We start from the raw sequence: 20090 nt of genomic DNA, 5'->3' as shown, positions 1-20090 counted from the left end.
GAACAGTGCTGTAGCACACCCCCTACACCCCCCGCGCCCCCAAAACCTAACTGACTGCAGCAATGGAAATGATGTATGGGCTTGTTTTAGCTACTTAAAAAAGTGCTTTTCGTCATTTAGCTAAATATACAGTATGAAATTGTTTCCTCCCCTTTTATCCTACATGAATATAAATGTAATAGCAATAGAAACCAGAAAACTCTCCAGACACCATATGCCAGTTGGAGACTGCTAATGAACATTGTGCTCCAGCCATTCCCTGCCCCAGTGTCTTACCTGTGATATGCTCCCTGCACTGGCAATGTGATGAGTGAAGTGTTTAAGCTTACAGCAGTGCTGCTATGCCTGCTTAAGACCCCCCCATAAATGGAACTTAGGTGAAGTTTTCACTTCCTTTGTACTTCCTGAGTAGTGCGAGGCGATTGGACTGAGGGCTGAAAATCTGACCCTTTATCATTGCTCCTGTCTTAACTTGCTGTGTACTATTAAACAGTTGTGATGCTTCACTGTTGAGGGGAATCTTGCAGGAGGTTGCATTTTTAGTGGAGGCTTAAGTGACCACTTTACATATGTCTAGACATCAGCTCATGATGTGTTTTAGGACTGTTTGGGAATTTATTATAATTATTGTTATTATGTGGCTTTGCTTCTTTCCTTCTCGGTCAATAGGGAGTGGGACTATTGAGGATGTGAGACTTCTATTCATGGTCTTCTCCTGCTCCTAGGTTGCTTTTCTGGGTCATGTCAAGATGCAGGTTCAATCCGTAACACATTTTCACCCGGCATAAAGAATGAAGAAGTCTCATTGGTAGGGTGACCATCGGTCCCATTTTTACTGGGACTGCCCCATATTTAAGATGTCTTCCAGGCAGCCCAACTTTTTTTTTTAAAGGGGCAAAATGTCTCCTATTAGCACACCCCCTGCTGGTCCTTGAGTTCCCCAGCCAGTTCAGCCGTGGCAGCCTTCTATTTGTGGCTGGCGGTCAAGCAGGCACCAGTGCATGGTGTCTGGAGTCAGGCAGGGTGACAAGGGAGAAACATAGAAAGAAACCAGGTAGTAATGTTTTCCCTCTCTGTGCACCCTAAAAATGGGGGGAAGTCTGCCAGCTCTTCCAGAACATGGGGCTGAAGTCCCGACTGCTGGCGCACCACCTGCTCCACCCGGGCTGAAACCTTTTTCTCTGGTGCCCCCACCACTGGCTGTAGCCCGTTCCCACCTTGCCCTTGCCACTGGGCTAGAGCCCCAAGCACAGGCAGCTCCCCTCCCCCCACTGCTGCAGGGCTGAAGCCCCGAGTGCTGGCAGCTTCCCACCCCCCACCTTGTGGCCTGAAGCCGAGTGCCAGCAGTGCCCCCATTTAGGCTAAAGCCCCAACCACCAGCAACCCACCCCCTCGTGGTGTCCCGTTTTAGGCATAGGGAAATATGGTCACCTTACTCATTGGGAAGTGGCTGAGAAATAGAGATACCTATTGGACAGTGAGAACTTTGCCTTGCAATGGAATATAATACATACAATACAAATCCTCTATAGGGGAAAGAGGATGGTGAGGAAAGCAACGGGGAGAAACATGGCCCAGTTTCATGAAGACTTAAAGTAACAGGTTTCCTCTCTCTGTCTTGCTAAAATACTAAGAAGTGACCACACTGGGAATTCCTCGTAAGCCCATAAAGAAGCAATCAGGCACCTGGAGATTTCAGACTGGTCAAAAATGGTAAAAGATAGATTTGGCTAAGAAAAAAAAGTAACAAGTTCCCGAGAATTCTCCCTCATATCACAAAAAAAATAATCAAATTTAATAAAAATACACTGTTTTGTTTTACATGCAACCAATCTAGGAAAACCAAATTTATTCACATAAGCAAAATATCCACCAAAGGGAATGCATCAGTAGTTCAGTTTCAAGTCACAAGACATGTTTACTTGGCTTTGAAGTCATCCTATGAGAAATTAACATGAAATAACTCAAACATGAACTATCTATAGTTTCTTCTTTTTCTATTTGATACATTTTACAGCGAGCCACCATCACACCATTCTACTATCACCCTCCCCCCGTATAGCATATGGCACCATGTGCTAGTCTCTTCATGTTAATTTTATAATGATGAAACAATGGCTATTATGAGAGCAACACAAATGATCCATGTCATTTTGGGGCAAAGTCTGCAGCTCTTGATCTGTCTTCATGCCAAATAAGGGTTAAAACGTTTAGTCCTTAAGAAAGTGTGATGACTGTTGCTTTTGGAATAGCCTTTGCTGGATCATATGAGAACTTGACTAAGAGCTTGAGCAAGGCTTGCAAGTTTTTGCTTCTAATGGAAAGAGCAACCTACCACTGAAAGCATGAGTCAAATTAATCACTGTTGGAACTCTGTTAGAGTGGATGAAGTTACCCCAGGGATGAATCTGGCCCATTGCCATCAAGTCTGCATTTTATCAAAATTGTGTATTGTTAAAAACACCCAAACCAGCTCAGGACTAGATTCTGCCATCATTATTCAGGGAGTAGTATCCTACTCCCTGAGTGGTTCCACTGCAACCAATGACATTACTTGAAAAGTAAGGCACTAATAAGTATTTGTAAGGGTGGGAGAAGTTGGCCTGAAGTTAGTTCTTTTTCTCTCACTGCTACAGGAACTGGCAAAGACAAGGGTGAGTGGGCGGCTCTGGAGTCTTTCCAAGAAAAGTGTGGAAGCTTTGGACAAAACAAAGTCATTTCTTCCAAATATAGGTCTACTCTGAGCTCCAGCCAAGCTCAAGTCTAAAATCCAAATTCAGTCTCTCAGAAAGAATTCATAAGAGAGACTGTATGGCCTACAGAGTCCGTCTATAGAAAATATTTTGATAGTCCTCCCTCTCTGGCATTTTCTTTCACCTATTTTTCCTACAGCACTTGGTTCAGCCTGCAAAGCACAACAACTAGCTTGATAAAAATATTTTTAATGATTTATTAAAAGTGACCTATTATTAGTCATCATTTTTGCCTATGCCCCAATTGGCAAGAAGCAGACAGATAAATTACTACAAGATGTAATGAAACAAATGGCTCTAAAGAAAAAGGTTTTGTGTGTGTGTGTACAAGTAATACGGCAAAATAAATCCATAGTAGTGTGTTGGAAAATCATCTCAATTTAAGTAAGCTGAAAGCAAATGGACCCCCTTCATCTGGTCTACACTACAGACCCATGAGTATAATTATGTCATTCATGGGTGAAAAAAATCCAAATCCTTGAGCAATGTAGTTGTGCCAACCTAACTCCCTATGTAGACTGCACTCTGTGGTGGGAGAGCTTCTCTGGGTGACAAACTTCCCACCTCTACAGATGTGGGTTAATTATGGCAAAAGAAGAGCTTTCTCCCGTTGGCTTGCAGTGGTTCCCAACCTTTTCCAGATGGGGACCCATTTTGACAATGATATATATAGTAGCCCAGTGTCTGAGTCTGTAACGCTGAAATGCTGGCTGTTCCCTCTGGGTGGCCTGTTCTTCATGGGGAGTGTGGGGCCCAAACGGCAGTTTCCGCCACTTGCTCCCCCGCGGTGGCCCGGCTGAGTGGCGCAGAAGTCAGCCAAGTGCCACGGTGGGAGGCGAAGGAGGTCAGGGCGGTGATGTGTGGTGTGACAGCGGCTCCAGGCCCCGCCCCTTAGCCATGAATGTCACTGCCCCATCCCCCTTCACCTCCCTCACCGCCTCCCCACGCCCTCCTTCACCTCGCCCTCCTTCTGTGCCACTCAGCCAGGCCGCCGTGTGGGAGCAAGCACTGCAAGCGACCGTTTGGGCTCCACGCTCCTCATGCAGCACGGGCCGTTTGGGCTCCGTGGTCTCCTGAGTGAGAGGCAGGAGGAGAAGGAGAAGAGAAAGAGAGACAGAGAGAGAGGCAGAAAGCGGAGGAGAGCTGAGAGAGAGAGAGAGACGGAGCGGGAGACTGGAGGCTCAGGAGAGAAGACCGTGGAGGAGAGACCTGAAAATCCCGTCTTATGATGGGCTAATTGGCTAGTTCAGGAAGACTTGGTGACCCAAGGCAATTCAAAAACAGGGGGAGGAGAGGAGGCAGAGCCACCTGGGAAGACACTTGGCGACCCTTTTGAAATGTAATGGCAACCCATATTTGGGTCCCGACCCATAGGTTGGGAAACCCTGGCTTAGAGTGTCTTCTTTAAAGCACTGCAGTGGGGCAGCTGCATTAGACTTGTCTGTAGGAGCAATTAGTTCACAACAATTTGAGATGTGAAGCTAGCCCACTCTACCTGTCCATGTGTACTCTGCTGATACCCATTAACAGTTAATTAGAACTATTTGAACTAGCCCTCTTTCAAAGAGAATGAGCTCAAAGCACACTAACAAACTGTTAATTCATGTTAGCAGGATGCAGATGAACAGTTTGTGGCAGACTAGAACAAGGTGGATTCACACATCAGCTTGCCATTAACTCAGTGTTAGAGTAAGCAAGCTCTTAGGTGCTTTTTAAAATGTCACCTTAAGGCTAATATTTTTAAAGGATCTTAGGGGAGTTAAGCATCCAAATCTCATTGAAAGTCAGTTTAGTGCATGAATCTTTTAGGCTACTTTGAAAATACGATTCTGTATGTCACAGATTGCAAATCTTCATCTTTCATCAACCTTCTGGCTTGTGGGACTTCAAGACTCCAAACCCTAAATTAAGATGAGATCAACCCTGGGCCACAAGATTTCTGGATTGCATTTAATCAAAGGGCCAAACTTTGGGACCCTATGCATGGCACAAAATTATCTACCAGTATATGAAGGCTGTTAAATAAAGTGGCAGTCTTAAATAAGAACACACATTCCTGCACATCCAGAAATATAATCTATGCTATCATGTGCCGAAAGTGTCCGTCTGCTGTGTACATTGGACAAACGTCTCAGACACTTTGCCAAAGGATCAATGCCCACAAAACAGATATTAGACAGGATCACAAAGAAAAAACAGTTTCTTGCCATTTCAACCAGAAAGGACATTGTCTCAACGACTTAATTACCTGCATCCTGCTTCAAAAGCCTTTTAAAACTGCACTTGAAAGGGACTCCTCTGAACTGTTATTCATGCTAAAATTCGACACTTTGCACAGGGTTCTTAACAAAGACTCTAGTTATCTTACCCATTACAAAGATAGCTTCCCCAATTATCACCTCTAATATCATTAGCTCACAGACATTTACCTCCCACCCCGTGCATCCGCCTTCTGTTCTGAAATTTGATTTGTCCTTTTCATATGTGTTCTTTTTTTTTTAATTGTATCCTTTGGTATATATGGTTGTGACTATTTTCTTCCACTATTTGATCTGAGGAAGTGGGTCTGGCCCACGAAAGCTCATCATCTAATAAACCATCTTGTTAGTCTTTAAAGTGCTACATAGTCCTGTATTTTGCTTAAATAAATACCACATACAAATACAAGGCCCAATCCGGCAAACATTTTCTTCAGGGTATCTTGAGGGGACTATGCATAGCAACCAGTACTTTATGCATTATCAACTGTAGAACTGAGTTTCACAAGTGTATAGATGATATTTTAAAGTAGTTATCAACCCTGATAATTTGGGGTCATTTAATTGGCAAACAAAAATCTGTAGCATAGTCTGAAAAGTTTTGTCATTCAATGAGACAGCCCTAGAAAAGTGTCATAGATTGCTACATATCAATTTAATGTAATTTAATACAATGGTCGCTAAGTATACTCCACTCCAATACTAGCTTTTATTGCCTATCAAAAGTAGAAGATTTTATTGTTTATCATCGAACCAGACTATAGCAAGTAATTAATGTGGCTAAGATTCTTGTAGTTTGACTCGTTGAGGTGATTAGCTTGACTCAGCTACTCATAAATTAGGATCTTCAGAAACACACAGTTTCGCCATTAGAAATCTGCAGGTTCTAGAGTGATTTGTACATATTGCAGCACCAGCTAAAGACAGGCTTTTAAGACATTTTTTCAAGGGCAAAGCAGAGGGTTTTCACTTCCTGTTTCATTTGACCAAGTGTGTTCTTGATTTTCTGAGCTGTATTCAGAACCTCTACACTGCAGGTCAATGGATCATAGTGAAGAAAAAAGGGCTTCTTGATCTTCAGAGCATATTTTCTATTGGGGATGGAGAAGAATATGAGAGACAGGTATATGACTTTTCAACCTGCAGACAAAAACCTAAATGTAAAACCTATTGGGCCTTATTTATCACTATGCGACTTCTATTTTAATAACATAAGTATGCTAGGGCATTGCAGAAATGTAGCACAGCCTTTTCATTTTTATTTATTTCTATTTAGAATAAGAGGTAATCATTCTAACACTGAAGTGAAATATTCACATAGACACATTATGGGCTCTCTTCCCTTATCTTTTGAATGGAGCCATACCAGTCATTTCTGTCAATGTTTCCATGTGGAATTTATAGGCTTATAAGGAGGAACCAGAAGCAGTCCCTACATTTAGGTTTCCTAACACTTTCCACCATGAAGGATTCTTATGCAGCTTCTATTTTCTGAGAAGCTACAAAACCTCCATTGTAATAGGCTTTTGAAATGGGGCATGGATAAAGCCCTGAGGCCAGAGAATTGTCCTTTCATTATTCCAGGACATTCTTTTTGACTGAGATTTTCACTTTTACAAATCACCATTTTTGTTCACTTGGATGAGTTGTCAGCAACATTTTGGTAATAAGTGAAAATAAGAACTGAACATTATAATCCAGTGGTCTCCAAACTTTTTAACTACAAGATCACATTTTCAGTTTAAGTGCAATGTAAGAGCTACCTCAAACCTAAATACCCTTGCCCCACTTCCTTCCCACCCCTTCTTTGAGGCCCTGCCCCTGCTCCACTCCTTCTCTGAGGCCTCACCCTGCCCATTCCATCCTCCTTCCTCCCCCATCCTCACTCACCTTCACCAGGCTGAGGTAGGAGGTTGGGGTGCAGGCTCTGGTCTTGAGCCAAGGGATTTGGACTGTGGGAATGCTCTGGGCTTAGCCCAAGGTGGGGGTTTGGATCTAGGAAGGGACTCAGGGTGCAAACTCTGGGAAGGAGTTTGGGTGCAGGGAAACTCACGCCTGGGACAGGAGGTTGGGTGCCGGAGGTGGTACAGGGCTGGGACAGGGGTTCAGAAAGCAGGGTCTGGCTGGGCACCATTTGACTGAGATGGCTTCTGGGCGGTGGAGCAGTAGGGTTAAGGCAGGCTTACTCCTGCCCTGGCCCAGCACCACTCCTGAAGCAGCTGGCATGTACCATGGTGCCATGTGCTGCCCATCATCTGTAGGCACTGAGCCCATAGCTTCTACTGGCCACAGTTCCCCATTATTGATCAATGGGAGCTGTAGGAGTGGTGTCTGCAGGCAAGGACAGCATGTGGAGACCCCCTGCCCTGCCTTTCTCAGGAGCTGCAGGGACATACCAGCCACTTCCAGAAGCAGCAGTTACCACAGGGATAATGCCTCCAGCCACGACAGACGAGGCATTTTAGATGAGGCACTACTCAAAGAATTACGTTTAAGTGTAAGAGAGAAATGAAAACTATGAAATGCACAGACCAGTCAAAAACCCAAAATAACACACTATGCAAGCAGTAAAAGTAGTAACAACAACAGCTTGCATATGTGTTGGGTCAGGAGATGAGTGTGAAGGACAGTGTGTGTTTGTGAAAATAACAGACACACACAGTATGTGAGAGTGACAGAGATTTGCATTGCCAAGCTCTCTCCATCCTCTTCTCTCTCTGTGGAGACAGGGTACAGAAATGGGGGGAGGAGGGACACCCTGACATCAGTGCCCTCCTCTTCTCTCTCCCACACCATACACAACAAGCAGGAGGCTCCCAGGAGGCAGCTCCAAAGCAGGGGGCATGAGCAGCAGCATGACAGTGGGTAGAGGAGCAACTGAAGTGCCAGCACTTGATAGCTTCCCAGCCAAACCAGTCAGGATCACCTGTCAGAGGCTCCAAGATCTACCAGTAGATCCCATGTACTGGTTGGTGACCACTGCTGTAATTAAGGTGAGGCTGAAATTGCTGCTACCACAGCAACAGCATACTGTAGACAGGGAACCCTGGAAAAGACAGCCTCTTCAAGAGATGGTGGATTGGGCTCTCTTTGACAAATTCCCCACCCTGACTCAGCACATGGCCCAGGCAGTCTATTCCCTACCCCTAGAACAAATAGCTGCCTTCTCCTCCTGCCAGCTAGTGTGCTGATGGTTCAGTGTTCAAACAGAGACGAGGAGGTGTAGGGGAAAGACATAGTTACACAATATGATTTTTTATTACCCTTTTAAAAAATTAGGAATTTATCTCTCCTTTCTATAACCCGCCTTGTTTTGAAAGAATGTTACCTAACTTGCATTCTAACATTATCCAGCACTGAGGTAGACATGAATGTTAATTCTGTTCCCTTCTGCGTACATATGTGGGATACAATGATGACCTTATGGTAAAACCCCTTGTCAGGGCCAAAAGAGATCTAGGTTCAATTTGTGATTGCTACAAGCTTCCTGTGCGACAGAAGCTACCTCAGAGAGATGTTGAGCGCACAAATGTGGGTGAGGCATCTTTTGGATGTCATGAGCAGGCTGTAGAGTGTTTTATATATGGTGGGCAGGCGGTAGATGGTATCTTACATACAGCTATGGCTTTAAAAAAGCAGTGCTTATTTTTATTTATAAAAAATAAATGGACAGGTCTTGTGTGTGCGGAGTCAGCCATCCTATTGTATAGAATGCTAGTATATCTCTCTTAATACAAGGGACCCCCAAGCGTCTAACCTTAGCTCAGCTACCAGATTGAGCGGGGTTGTAGCAGTGCCTCCTATGCATTGCAGATTAGCATTTGGCCTAATGTATTTGTCTCAAATGAAAGGAATTTGCATTGGTGACATACTCACTGGAGTTTGGCCTGGGCATCTTCAAAATTTTCTGCTACAAAATAGACAGGCTGAAAGGTCTGATCTTGATAGGCATGAATTGCAGTCAGTTCAGGTTCGAACGGTTTGTGTTCTGGCTTGTTTGATAAAGCATACTTTAAAAACAAAACACAACATGAAAGGTTAGACTTTGTCCAGAAAGATTTTAAAAAATAAACATCTATTGTAGTGATTAAGAGTCTAAGGTGTATTTGGGTTGGTGCATGATAAAGTACGATTAGAAAACTACATTTACAGTTTAAAGTTTATTTTCATGAATTTTCTCTAACACAACCTTGTGATGATTGGGGAGGGGGATTAGGATGGATAACAACATTTCATGTCCAGGCTGTTCCCCTTTCTGGCACTTTGAGTGCAGAAGGTGGGGGCCCACAAAAGACTTTAAAAATACCTTGCCACTAAAGACTCATGTTAAAAACTCTCCAAGGTCACAGATTCCCTGGCTTTGGAATGGTATCACTACCACCATCCAAATGCAAAAGCTACTTTGAAAACCCAGGAAAGTGCACTTAGGAATTCCTTCCTGTGAGGTACCTTCAAGATCTTTCAACCCTCCCTCTGGAGAAAGCTTGAACCCTTGGCTACTGCAATCAGCAGGAAGGAAAACTTTAAATTCTGTTAGTAGCTTGGTTGTGCAGTTTCAGGCCCATGCACACAGAACCTCCCACCTTTTAGGGCACAGGAATCGGATCATGTTCTTAAACATGTTAATTTTATTTACAAAAAAACCCACCTTAGTGAAATATTGTTTGGTTGGTAGGTATTACAGGGCAATTGAAAAAGGATTAAAAACACAGGAAATTGCTTCCTGGGGTTTTAGTTTGGAAAGTTACAGTGTAAAGGAGTAGTTTTATATGCTCAGCACAGAGAAGTCCAACAAACACAAAAATAAAGAAAATAACCTGATCACCTCTTACTAAACATTTCCTGGTCTGCTTACATATCTGTAGTTTCAAGTCTTAGTCCTTCCTTGAGCATGGATTTTGCTGGATTCTCCATGCCTGGTTTATTTTATGTCCTCCTAGGCTCTGCTTTGGCCACACAACAGGAACAGGAAGGGACACTATTCCCAATTCCAAAACCCACAGTCTGTTTCCATTGGCTTTCCTGGCCTCCTGCCAACTCATTTCCTGCTTTCCCAACAATCCTAGGGACTCTCTAGGACTCACTGTCTATGGTTTTAACTCTTACAGGCAACACAATAAGGATTAGGTCTCAAGAGTTAAGTACTAAGAGTATGTCTAGACTACATGCCTCTGCCAATGGAAAGGGGATTGGAAAGGGGATTATTGATAAGACATAGTCAATGAAGCGGGGATTTAAATATCCCTCGCTTCATTAGAATAAAAATGGCCACCATGTTGTGCCTGCTCAGCTGTTTGTCAGCACAAAGTAGCAGTCAAGATGGGGATTGGTCGGCAAGGAAAGCCTTTGCCAACCGACCCTGTAAACCTCATTTTATGAGGCATATGGGATCAGTCGTCCATGGCTTTCCTCGTTGACTGATCCCCGTCTTGACTGCCACTTTGTGCCGATAAACAGCTGAGTCTGCACAAGATGGTGGCCATTTTTATTCTAATGAAGCCGGGGATATTTAAATCCCTGCTTCATTGACTATGCTGGTATGTGTAATTTACATGCCTCTGCCAGCAGAGGCATGTACACTAGACATACCCTAAGAGAGGCTTTAGCTACCTGATTGGCTGGAATGTCCAGAAAATGGTGCCCTCCATTTAACACAAACACGCATGGAAAAGAAAATGTTTTATGCATTGGAACAACACAGGGTGGAATTATCATACCCCTTTTGCAGAATCAAAGTCAGGGTGTAGAGCCATTTAAACATTAATTCAGCAATGTTAATAAAGAAGGCAAATGCAATTCATTAAGATAAATACTAGGTAGGGAGTTGGCAAAACAATGCCATGACAATAATCCCCTTTACTGTCAAGATGGATAAGGATGGCAAAGTCTGACCCTCCATCATTGAGAGAGAGAGAGAGAGAGAGAGAGATGGCATTATCCCTGATTTTTAGATAGCCACTTAGTTTGGCGTCATTTGCCTCTTATCACATAATGAAATGTCTTTCTAAATGCTGGAGATGTATTAATTGTGCAGATTGTCCCAAGCAAGTGAGATGCAAGTGAAACGCCTGGTTTCAGTAACACTTCTGTCCCTTCACCTCACAATCCTCTCCACAGATGCTGGAATTTTAGGAGTGTGGGAGGTGCTGCAGTGCCCCTAGCTTGAAGTGGTTTCCATTAAATCCAGGATTTACGGTTTGGTTCAGTGGCTCTCAGCTCCTCCACTCTAAAAATTGTTTCAATGCCCCTGATCCTCACAAGTTTTATGTTTAAATGTATTTATTTAGCAGTAAATTATGCAACAAGCTCATGGAGATAAAAGAAACAAAGTTCTATTAAACATATCAAGAGCTAACTGCTTCCTTGCACCTCAGAAAGTGGGTTCTGGCCCACAAAAACTTATGCCTAAATAAATGTGTCAGAATTTAAGGTGCCACAGGACTCCTCGTTGTTCTTCCTAATATCTCATTCTCTTTTTCTGGTTTCACTTAACATGTTGTAAAAACATCCCTTTTCTAAAGGTTCAGAAGTGTGAAGGCATATTTTAAACCACTGGCTTCAGCCAATACTGCTGCAGGGAGTAACCAAACCCCATGATAAAAGTTCTGTTTTCTCTCCTTCTGACTATGACTAGGAGCAGCAGTGTTTCCACGCTTGTAAGAGAGCCTGTGGCATTGTTACCCACAAGCATTTAAAAATCATGAGGCAGCACCCCCACCGTGAGATTTTTAGAAAATAATCCATTTTGTGTGGGGGGGTTTTCTTGGCTTTCTGGTTTTTGAAAATGTAGGATGCACTTAGGGCAGGGGTTGGCAATAAGACATTGAATGTTCACCAGGGTTAGTCCCTGATGGGCCACCGCTGCTATATTTACCTGCGCCTCTGCAGATATGGTGGCTTGCAGCTCCCATTGGCCATGGATTGCTGTTTCTGGACAATGGGAGCTGTGGGAAGCAGTGCAGAGCTGCAATCGCCTGGATTTGTAGAAGCGCAAGTAAATACAGTGGTGGCGGCCTGCCAGGGGCTATCCCTGGGCAACCGGATCTGGCCTGTAGGCCAGTATTTGCCAGCTGCCGATGTAAGGTCTATTTTCAAACTTTTCACAGCAACCATGAGGACTAGAAACATTCATTTTTAAAAAAAAGAACAGCTGAGATTCTCTTTTGTTCAGGTGTTGTGGCTGGAAGAGTAGCACCAAATATTGCGACACCTGTGATAAAATCACAATATCTCCCTGGGACACAGAGTGAGAGAACATTCACAGATGTTAGTCAAATCACTTAATGAGATGATGGAAGGCACTCAGGCCATGTCTACACTACACTAAATGGAAGATCAATGCAGCTGAGGTCGATCTTCCAGGGTTCAATTTAGCGGGTTTAGTGAAGACCCGCTAATTTGAACTGAGAGGGCACTCCGGTCAGTGCCAGTACTCCTGCTCCTGACGAGGAGTTAAGGAACCTGATGAGAGGGTTTGCTCCCCTCAATCTCCCACTGTGTGGACCATGAATTAAGATATGTTGACTCCAGCTACGTAATTAATGTAGCTGGAGTTGTGTATCTTAAGTTGACCTTCCCCTTTAGTGTAGACATGCCCTATTTAGAGACTGTGGCGATGACTGTGATAGGAGAACCTTGCTAAAATATAATAGAATGGTTGAATTTTGATAAATTTCATTTTAAAATGCATTAGCAGCAGTTAGCAGGGAAGGAGTTAAAACATCTCAGACTCATTATTCAGTTCTTAATGAGAAAATTAAGCAACACCAAGAGTGATACAAATCACTTGCCTTTTTCATTCAATTAAATGGCAGATGTAATTTTAGCCTTTACAGATAAGGTCACATACTAACTCAGTTTCTCTCAACACAGACCTAGCCTTAGGACTTGACTGAATTCCTCTATTGTGATTAATTGCTTAAAGGAGATTTAAAGTTTATCAAATTGCTCAATGGTCATGCTGAAAAACTAGTAGTGGTTAACCTTTGCTGAGCTTCTGAACTTTAACCTAGATGCCTCAAACCATGAATATTTGGAGACATGAAAACCAGTATTCTTATTACCCTGCTTAGCATCAAAATATATTAGATTTAAAGTTATAAAATATTCAGACCAAAAAGGGGATAGAACAAATGTTTATCCTTACTCTATATTCAGTTTTGATAATGGATCTGACAGGTTTCAAAAGATGATAAAATCAGGTATAAACTTTATATTTTTCGACAATGCATATGGTCAAGGAAGAGGGAAGTTTAAGAAAATATCATCCCACAGGTTTTATCCTAGAACAGGTACAAGCCTAAATCAAACATATGGTAATTGAGCATAATGTGTGGAGATGCTCACTGAGCTTTTGTTTCAATGTGAGAAAGTCCAGTATTATATGAATTGGCACTGTACCTCTATAATACAGTTTAACAAATGGTCATGTACAAGGTCGCAATACCATCATGTAACAAATGCACACATATTTCTATACTAGTGTTAATGAGAGAAGCTTTGCATGCATACAATAAGAGGAAGCTTTGCAAACTATGCATCATTCAGTTTGGAAGCTGAATTCTACAGTTTGATTTGCAGGAGTCAATGCCCTCTAGTGAATAACAGCCAGCTATACTAACTGAATGCCATATAGCTGAGCTTCTGGCCACAAGGTTTTGTTCTGCCAAGGCACTAGTAGTCATCTCTGAACTGGCATTAAACAGGACAGGGCAACTGTGCAGCTTATCTCTTTAAACAGGGTTTTTTTCTAATGACCCTTGATGCAGCTGCAGTCAAGTTCACACTATGTCATGCCTCCTTGGTAAGTGCTGACCCACAGCAGGCTACTAGCTCTCCACCTGGCTGCTGCTGCTGCTGTCATCAAATGGCTGGACACATTGTGCGTATGCTGAGAGAGGCCATGCTTCTAGTGGTGACAATACAGTTAGGAGGCGGACTATTAGTTCGTAAGTATGGTTTTCATGACTATGTAGGCCATTTAGTTGGAAGACAAGACAGATTTATACTTTTCTATCCACATTTGTGGCGGCTGTTGTATCAGAGAAGGGAACACCTGAATTTCTCTTGGGTGGAAGGAGGAGAAGTGAGGTTCCAAAAATGATGATCAAATGTTTTTTAAAATGATCCTCAGAATATTTTGATGGCAGAAAATATTCATCTACTTTTTCCACAAACGTTTAGAAAATGACTCATGGGAATGAGTTGTCAATAAATACATTTTACTTACCACAAGCTCCCCATAAGATGAAAGAAGTCCTGCCCCATAAGCTTTGATGGAACCATTTTCTTTACAGAGGCCAAACTCAATAGTAAACCAATAGAGCTGATAGGGAAGAACAACTAATTAGTTGTTACTTTTTGGTTATAAAGTAAGTTTCTTCCATTTCTAGTTATTTTTAAGCATCAAGTTTGCATATTATAAGAAAACATCCTTACATAGTTATCTATTTAAATTTTAAAATAAATTATGCAAATGTATTTCCATTCTGCCCCCTGTATGTTCCACTGTGCAGGATCAGTGCCTCAGACTGTAATACAAACTCATTTACTAGTTGGGCAAAGTGAAATAGGAAAGGTCAGCCTCATTCCATTCTCACTATTAGCAGAATTTTGAAGGTATCCATCCCTTAGCAGCAGCATCCACATTGCAATTAAGCCGATTCCATTTTTATCACGTTACAACAGACAACAAGGACAAATATATTTTGGCTGACTTTACAAACTGAAATAATTGCACATTAAGGGCTGGATTGTGACTCAGACCTACAGACCTGCTCAGGGGAGTAAGGGGATTAGGACACTCCCCAGCTCTGCAACTCTGTTAGCACTTCTCACAAGGCAGTTTCAGACATGGGGAAGCTGGGGGAGGGAAACAGGGCCTATGGTCTCTTTACACCTGAGTCTGAATAAAGAATCTAATTATCTCACCCATTACAAAGATAGCTTCCCCAATTATCACCTCTAATATCATTAGCTCACAGACATTTACCTTCTCCCCCCCATATCCCCCTTCTGTTCTGAAATTTGATTTGTCCTTTTCATATGTGTTCATTTTTTAAAATTGTATCCTTTGTTATATATGGTTGTGACAATTTTCTTCCACTATTTGATCTGAGGAAGTGGGTCTGGCCCATGAAAGCTCATCACCTAATAAACCATCTTGTTAGTCTTTAAAGTGCTACATAGTCCTGTATTTTGTTCCCCCAGAGTGTTTCATTAGGAATCAGAGGTCCATTCAAGTCAGTGGAGCTATCCCTATTTATACCAGCGTGCCCCAGGTCTTCACACCACCTCGCTATCCTCAATTACACAGTGTGAGGTGAGGTGACAGTATGTCACGGTCAGTATGAGGTGACACAGTCAGGGTGAGGTGACGTGATAGTTTGTTGTCATATCCATATACTCAGTGTACTCTGCGTTTGCAGACTCAAATTGCACACATCTCAGGTCAGTGGCATTTGAAAGGTGTCTTTGCTAAGTGGCAGTTCTCATCCCCGAGGCGGGAGAAATCCATTTGTGTTTAAATAGGAGAGGGAGTTATAGGATCCTCATACACACTGTCACTCATTCTTTCCCATAGGTGCTGGAAGGAGAGGTACTTGGGGAGTGGCAGCATCCTTGGGTTGAAGTGGATTTCCTTAAATACAGGGTTTACTGTTTGGTTCAATGGCTCTCAGCGCCCCAATACAAATTGTTCCAGTGCCCCTGTTCTCTCTGTAACAACTTGCACTTCTGGTGTACAGATCTGATGATGAGATCCGGGGATACCTTTTGTGGGTTCTCCTTGTTTTTAAAGTATTGACCATCCCAAGACTAAATGATGTAGTCCAGCCTTCCTGACAGTGGTCATACACAACTCCCACAGGCTGGCCCCTTTGGGGGTCAGTAACTATTTTTGGATAACAAGAAGGCGATCATGTTGCACTTTCTGCTATGTGGGCCACTTGTGAGCAGCTTGTTCTGAACAGCCTTTTGAGGTGGAGGCCAGCTGCGAGTTTGTATTGTTGTTTAGTCTCAGAGCTCAGTTCCCCTATCTCTGGGGAATCTGCCTGGGGGCCAGCCACCAATGGGAGGGAGGGGCAAAAGGAGAAAACTGCCCTGGTGCCCAATGATTTAAAAGAGCCTGGGGCTCCCAGCCATCCATGATGCTACCATGGCATCATTAGCAGCCACAGAACTGGGACTTTAAATTACTGAGGGAGGCCGGTGTAGCACAGTCTGGACGGGGCCATGAACTGGCGGGGAGAACCTAGCTTCTTGCCCTGCCCCTTACGCCCAAGGCCCTGTCCTTTCCACAGGAGTCCGAGCCAGTGCCCCCAACCCACACATTGCCCAGGGACCCAGCAAATCTGTCACCAGCCCTGGGGGGCAGTCACAAGAAAGACCTTGTAGAGCAGGTCCTTAGCTGCTAAAAAACTCCATGGACTTTAATGGAGTGATGTTTTACTTAGCTGAAGACCTGCTTGTGGAAATGGATATAACTTCTGCTGTCTGAAATGAACAGTAATGAAATAAAAATGCCTTGTTCTTACATAGCGCTTTTCATCCCTGGGTTGCAAAGCACTTTAGTTGTATATCAATATCATTATCGACATTATACAGAGGTTCAGGGAGGTGAAGTGACTTGCCTGAGGTTACCCTGCAATCCAGTGCCAGAGCTCAACTATAATCTAGGACATTTTAGTGCCAGTCCAGCCTCTGTCTCAAAGCCATGTTGTCTACAGAGCAATAGCTACCTTGAGATTGCTTTTGAATAGTTCTAATGTCTATTGAATTCTCCTGAATTTGAATGGCAACTTTAGTGACCATGTGGCACATCACAGCTAGTGGCTGATGTGTGCTCACACAAATATAAACTCTTTTTCAATGCTGGTTTAATTTAATACTGGGAGATGCAGGTAATCTGGGGAGCAGCTGGAATGATGTAAAGCTGGAAATGCTTCTAGGGAATGAAGACCCTGTTTCAGGAAGACATTCTGATTCAAGGAAATAATTAAAGTTACGCATGTGCTTATCTGATTTTCTGAACAGGGACAGACTTGAGCATGTGCTTCTGCCCTTTCCTGATCTGGAGGTACAGGGTTTTTAAAATCTCAGATATTTAAATATAATCTATACTTACTGTTGCCAGTTTTTCAATCTCAGCATCAGATGATCCAAGAGAAACCAGTCCAATAGCCTAAAGCAAGTAGACACTGTTATACGTGTGTTATTATTTAGCCAAAAGGAGACAGGCAGAGGCAGATGAGTACTACCTCATTTCTAACATGAAATGGTCATTGTTGATTGTCAACTGATATAGCTGACGAGGGTTTCCAGGACACCTTTGTCTCTTGGCCCCATTTACACCGCACAAGGAACCAGATTTATTGATCCTTAAAACTATTTAATCACACGTTTAGCCTAATGTTGACCAGATCTTGGCCTAGTTTTGACCTAAACACATACCCTCTTTCCTGAAATAATAAAGAAACTTTGTGTCAAGGCCATGATCTATATGACTGAATTACTACACCTCTAGCTTCTCTCACTGGATACAAATAGTCTATTTCCTGCCTGCCAGACCCCTTTCTAGTTCCTATGCCAGCTCCACTCACTGGCTTTGACGCCTGAGTGGCAGCCTACCTGCTTAGCCTTGCCTTTTCAGTTGCTCACCCCCCTTGTCCTCTCTGCTTCCCTATCTACATTTCTGGCTTCCCTGTCCTCTGGTTCTCTTCCTGCCTTCTTACTGTGTCCCCTGTTTTTTCATTCTTCCCTCTTCCTAACAGTTCTACTTTCCCCCTGTGCTACCACAGGCCCCCTGGAACTCTCCATCTTCTACCTAGACTGTGCAGAAGAGAATTCAGCAGCCTGTTACAGCCACAGGTGAGAATGAGTCATGTGGTTTGCATAAAATAAGAACCGTTATCCCCTCAGAACCAGGAACAGAACCAAAAACTTGAACCAAACCTTATCTGAGAATCCGAAAGTCCAGTGTCAGGGATGTGACTCTGCAAAGATGACTTTGTTTTCTGACTGAAGGAGAGAGGGTGACTAGAGTTGCTCTCTCTACAAAGTATCTGTGTGAGCGAGGAAGTCACAGGCCTCCTCTCAGAGGCGGGTTGTACAATCAGCACTTCAACACGTAGGAAAGGCCCTCAGCTACTTCTTTCATGTTGCACTCTACATACAACCACTAGGCAAACGAGTCAGGGGGCGTGGACGAACAAGCCAGCAAAGTGCAAAATGAAACACAGCTCTTCCTATCCTTCATCACACATGACCACATGGCTGCCATCAAGAGAGCCCAGTGCTTTGATGAACTCAACTCTTGGATGGAGACCAGCTGGCCAAAACTGCCCCTGAACAAGTCAGAGATGATGCTGGTGTGCAGAGGAAGATACTTTCGAGAGCTTGTAGCTATGGTGCAGCCCCTTTTGGCAGAAGATATATATTCGTAATTGGTCAGTTCAGTTGCAGTCAAGGACTGCTCTTGGATGCCTCACTGACACCACTCTCATAGAGCTACATCCGTGAGGAATGCTTGCTTGCTACCAGCTCCACTTGGCTAGGAAGCTTTACCTCTTTCTGGTAAGCCAAGACCTCAGTTATTCATGCCTTAATTACCTCTCAGCTGGACTACAAGCACTGTGATATATCTGGGCATGAAGCCTTGTATTTAAGAAGGTCCAGCGAGTTCAGAATACAGGAGCATGTCTCCTCAGCTGTGCAGGTTACCACGAGCACATTATACCTGTCCTCCTCTCTGTCAGGAATCAGGACATGCAGCATGGCCTGTGTGGAAGCAGGGCCTGCAACACAGCCAGTCTCTGAGCAACCTAATGAGCCCAGCTTGTCGGTGGTAGGCTGACTGACTGCACTTCCCGATTGGTTACCAGAGTCAGCAAGACAACTCTTAATCCCAGCTGTGGCAGCAGTTCAGAAGCTGCTCAAAGCATTTGCCCATGGCTGTGACATCTCTTGCTTGTTCCCAGCCATGTTCCTGCCTTGACTTCAATCTTGCCCATGCCATTCCTCACTCCAGGTAATCCAGTTCTGATCCTTGGTGCCAATTTCTGACCTCTGACTCTGGCTCTAACCCTTGGCTCTGATCTCTGACCCAAGCCTCTCGCTCCTGAATCTAGATGTAGCCTTTGGCTCTGACCCTGGGTTCTAGTTCTTGGCTACAGACTCATGTTCTAATGATTAGACCTGACTCTTGCTCTGGTCATTGAGCTTGACTCCTGCTCTGACCACTGGCCATAACCTCCCATGCCCCTATCACATGGCACCCTCTTTACACTGGATTCCCATAGAATTTAAAACCAATTTTATGGTCTCAGTCCTTATCTTCAAGGGTATGTAAAAGACCCTCTCAATGTTTATGGGCAACAACTAGGCTCTCCTTGGTGCAATGAAATTCTGGATAATCAGAGTCAAGCTCGTCTGTATGAGAGACAGATCTTTTTGCGGCGCAATCCCAGTCTGTGGAATGAACTCCTGAAAGAACAAAGCACCATCTCAAACTCACCACTTTCTGTTCCCAAGTACATTTCTTTATCCTCTCTTCTCTAACAAACACAGAATAATAGTGTGTGTGTGTGTGTATCCTCTCTTCTCTAACACAGAGTAACAGTGTGTGTGTGTGTGTGTGTGTGTGTGTGTGTGTGTGTGTGTGTGTGTATTACAAAAAAAACAAGGCATTCCACTACACATACTTCTTCCTCTAGGGAGAGGAGAAGAGAACAAACAAAATGTGACAGAGGTGTAGTCATATGGCTACTGGAAGACTCTCAGGCTATGTCTAGACTGCAGGCTTCTTTCGGAAGAAGCTTTTCCGGAAGAGATCTTCTGGAAAAGCTTATTTCAAAAGAGAGCGTCCACACAGCAAAAGCACAACGAAAAAGCGATATGCTTTTTTGAAAGATAGCATCCACATGATTGGACGCTATCTCACATCTCAGTTGTGATTAGTTTGGGTAGAGTGGCCACCAGGGCACCAGTGTTATTTCCTGAAGGCCTCTTCTTTCAAAAGAACTCCCTCTTCTGAGTCCACACACGCCTTTTTCTGAAAAAGCTTTTTTGGAAAAAGGTTTCT

The 20090-nt window shown here is 43.5% G+C and overlaps 1 protein-coding gene across 1 annotated transcript in view; it reads right to left on the bottom strand.

Moving 5' to 3' along the window:
• Positions 1-5230: 5230 nt before the first annotated feature.
• LOC102446096 (tyrosine 3-monooxygenase-like) overlaps positions 5231-20090 on the bottom strand; it is a 57869-nt gene continuing 43009 nt past the window's right edge. Inside the window, exons 9-12 of the mRNA XM_006138075.5 lie at positions 17136-17192; positions 14241-14336; positions 8888-9021; positions 5231-6102 (exon numbers count right to left, since the gene is read on the bottom strand). Coding sequence (XP_006138137.3) covers positions 5943-6102; positions 8888-9021; positions 14241-14336; positions 17136-17192 — 447 coding nt within the window. The 3' untranslated portion in view covers positions 5231-5942. The remainder of the gene's footprint in view (positions 6103-8887; positions 9022-14240; positions 14337-17135; positions 17193-20090) is intronic.

This window comes from Pelodiscus sinensis, chromosome 1 (genome assembly GCF_052426305.1).
Source record: "Pelodiscus sinensis isolate ZL-2025 chromosome 1, ASM5242630v1, whole genome shotgun sequence".
Classification (NCBI taxonomy): Eukaryota; Metazoa; Chordata; order Testudines; family Trionychidae; genus Pelodiscus; species Pelodiscus sinensis.
The sequence above is the reverse complement of the archived record's forward strand: the minus strand, read 5'-3'. Positions and strand labels throughout refer to the sequence as shown.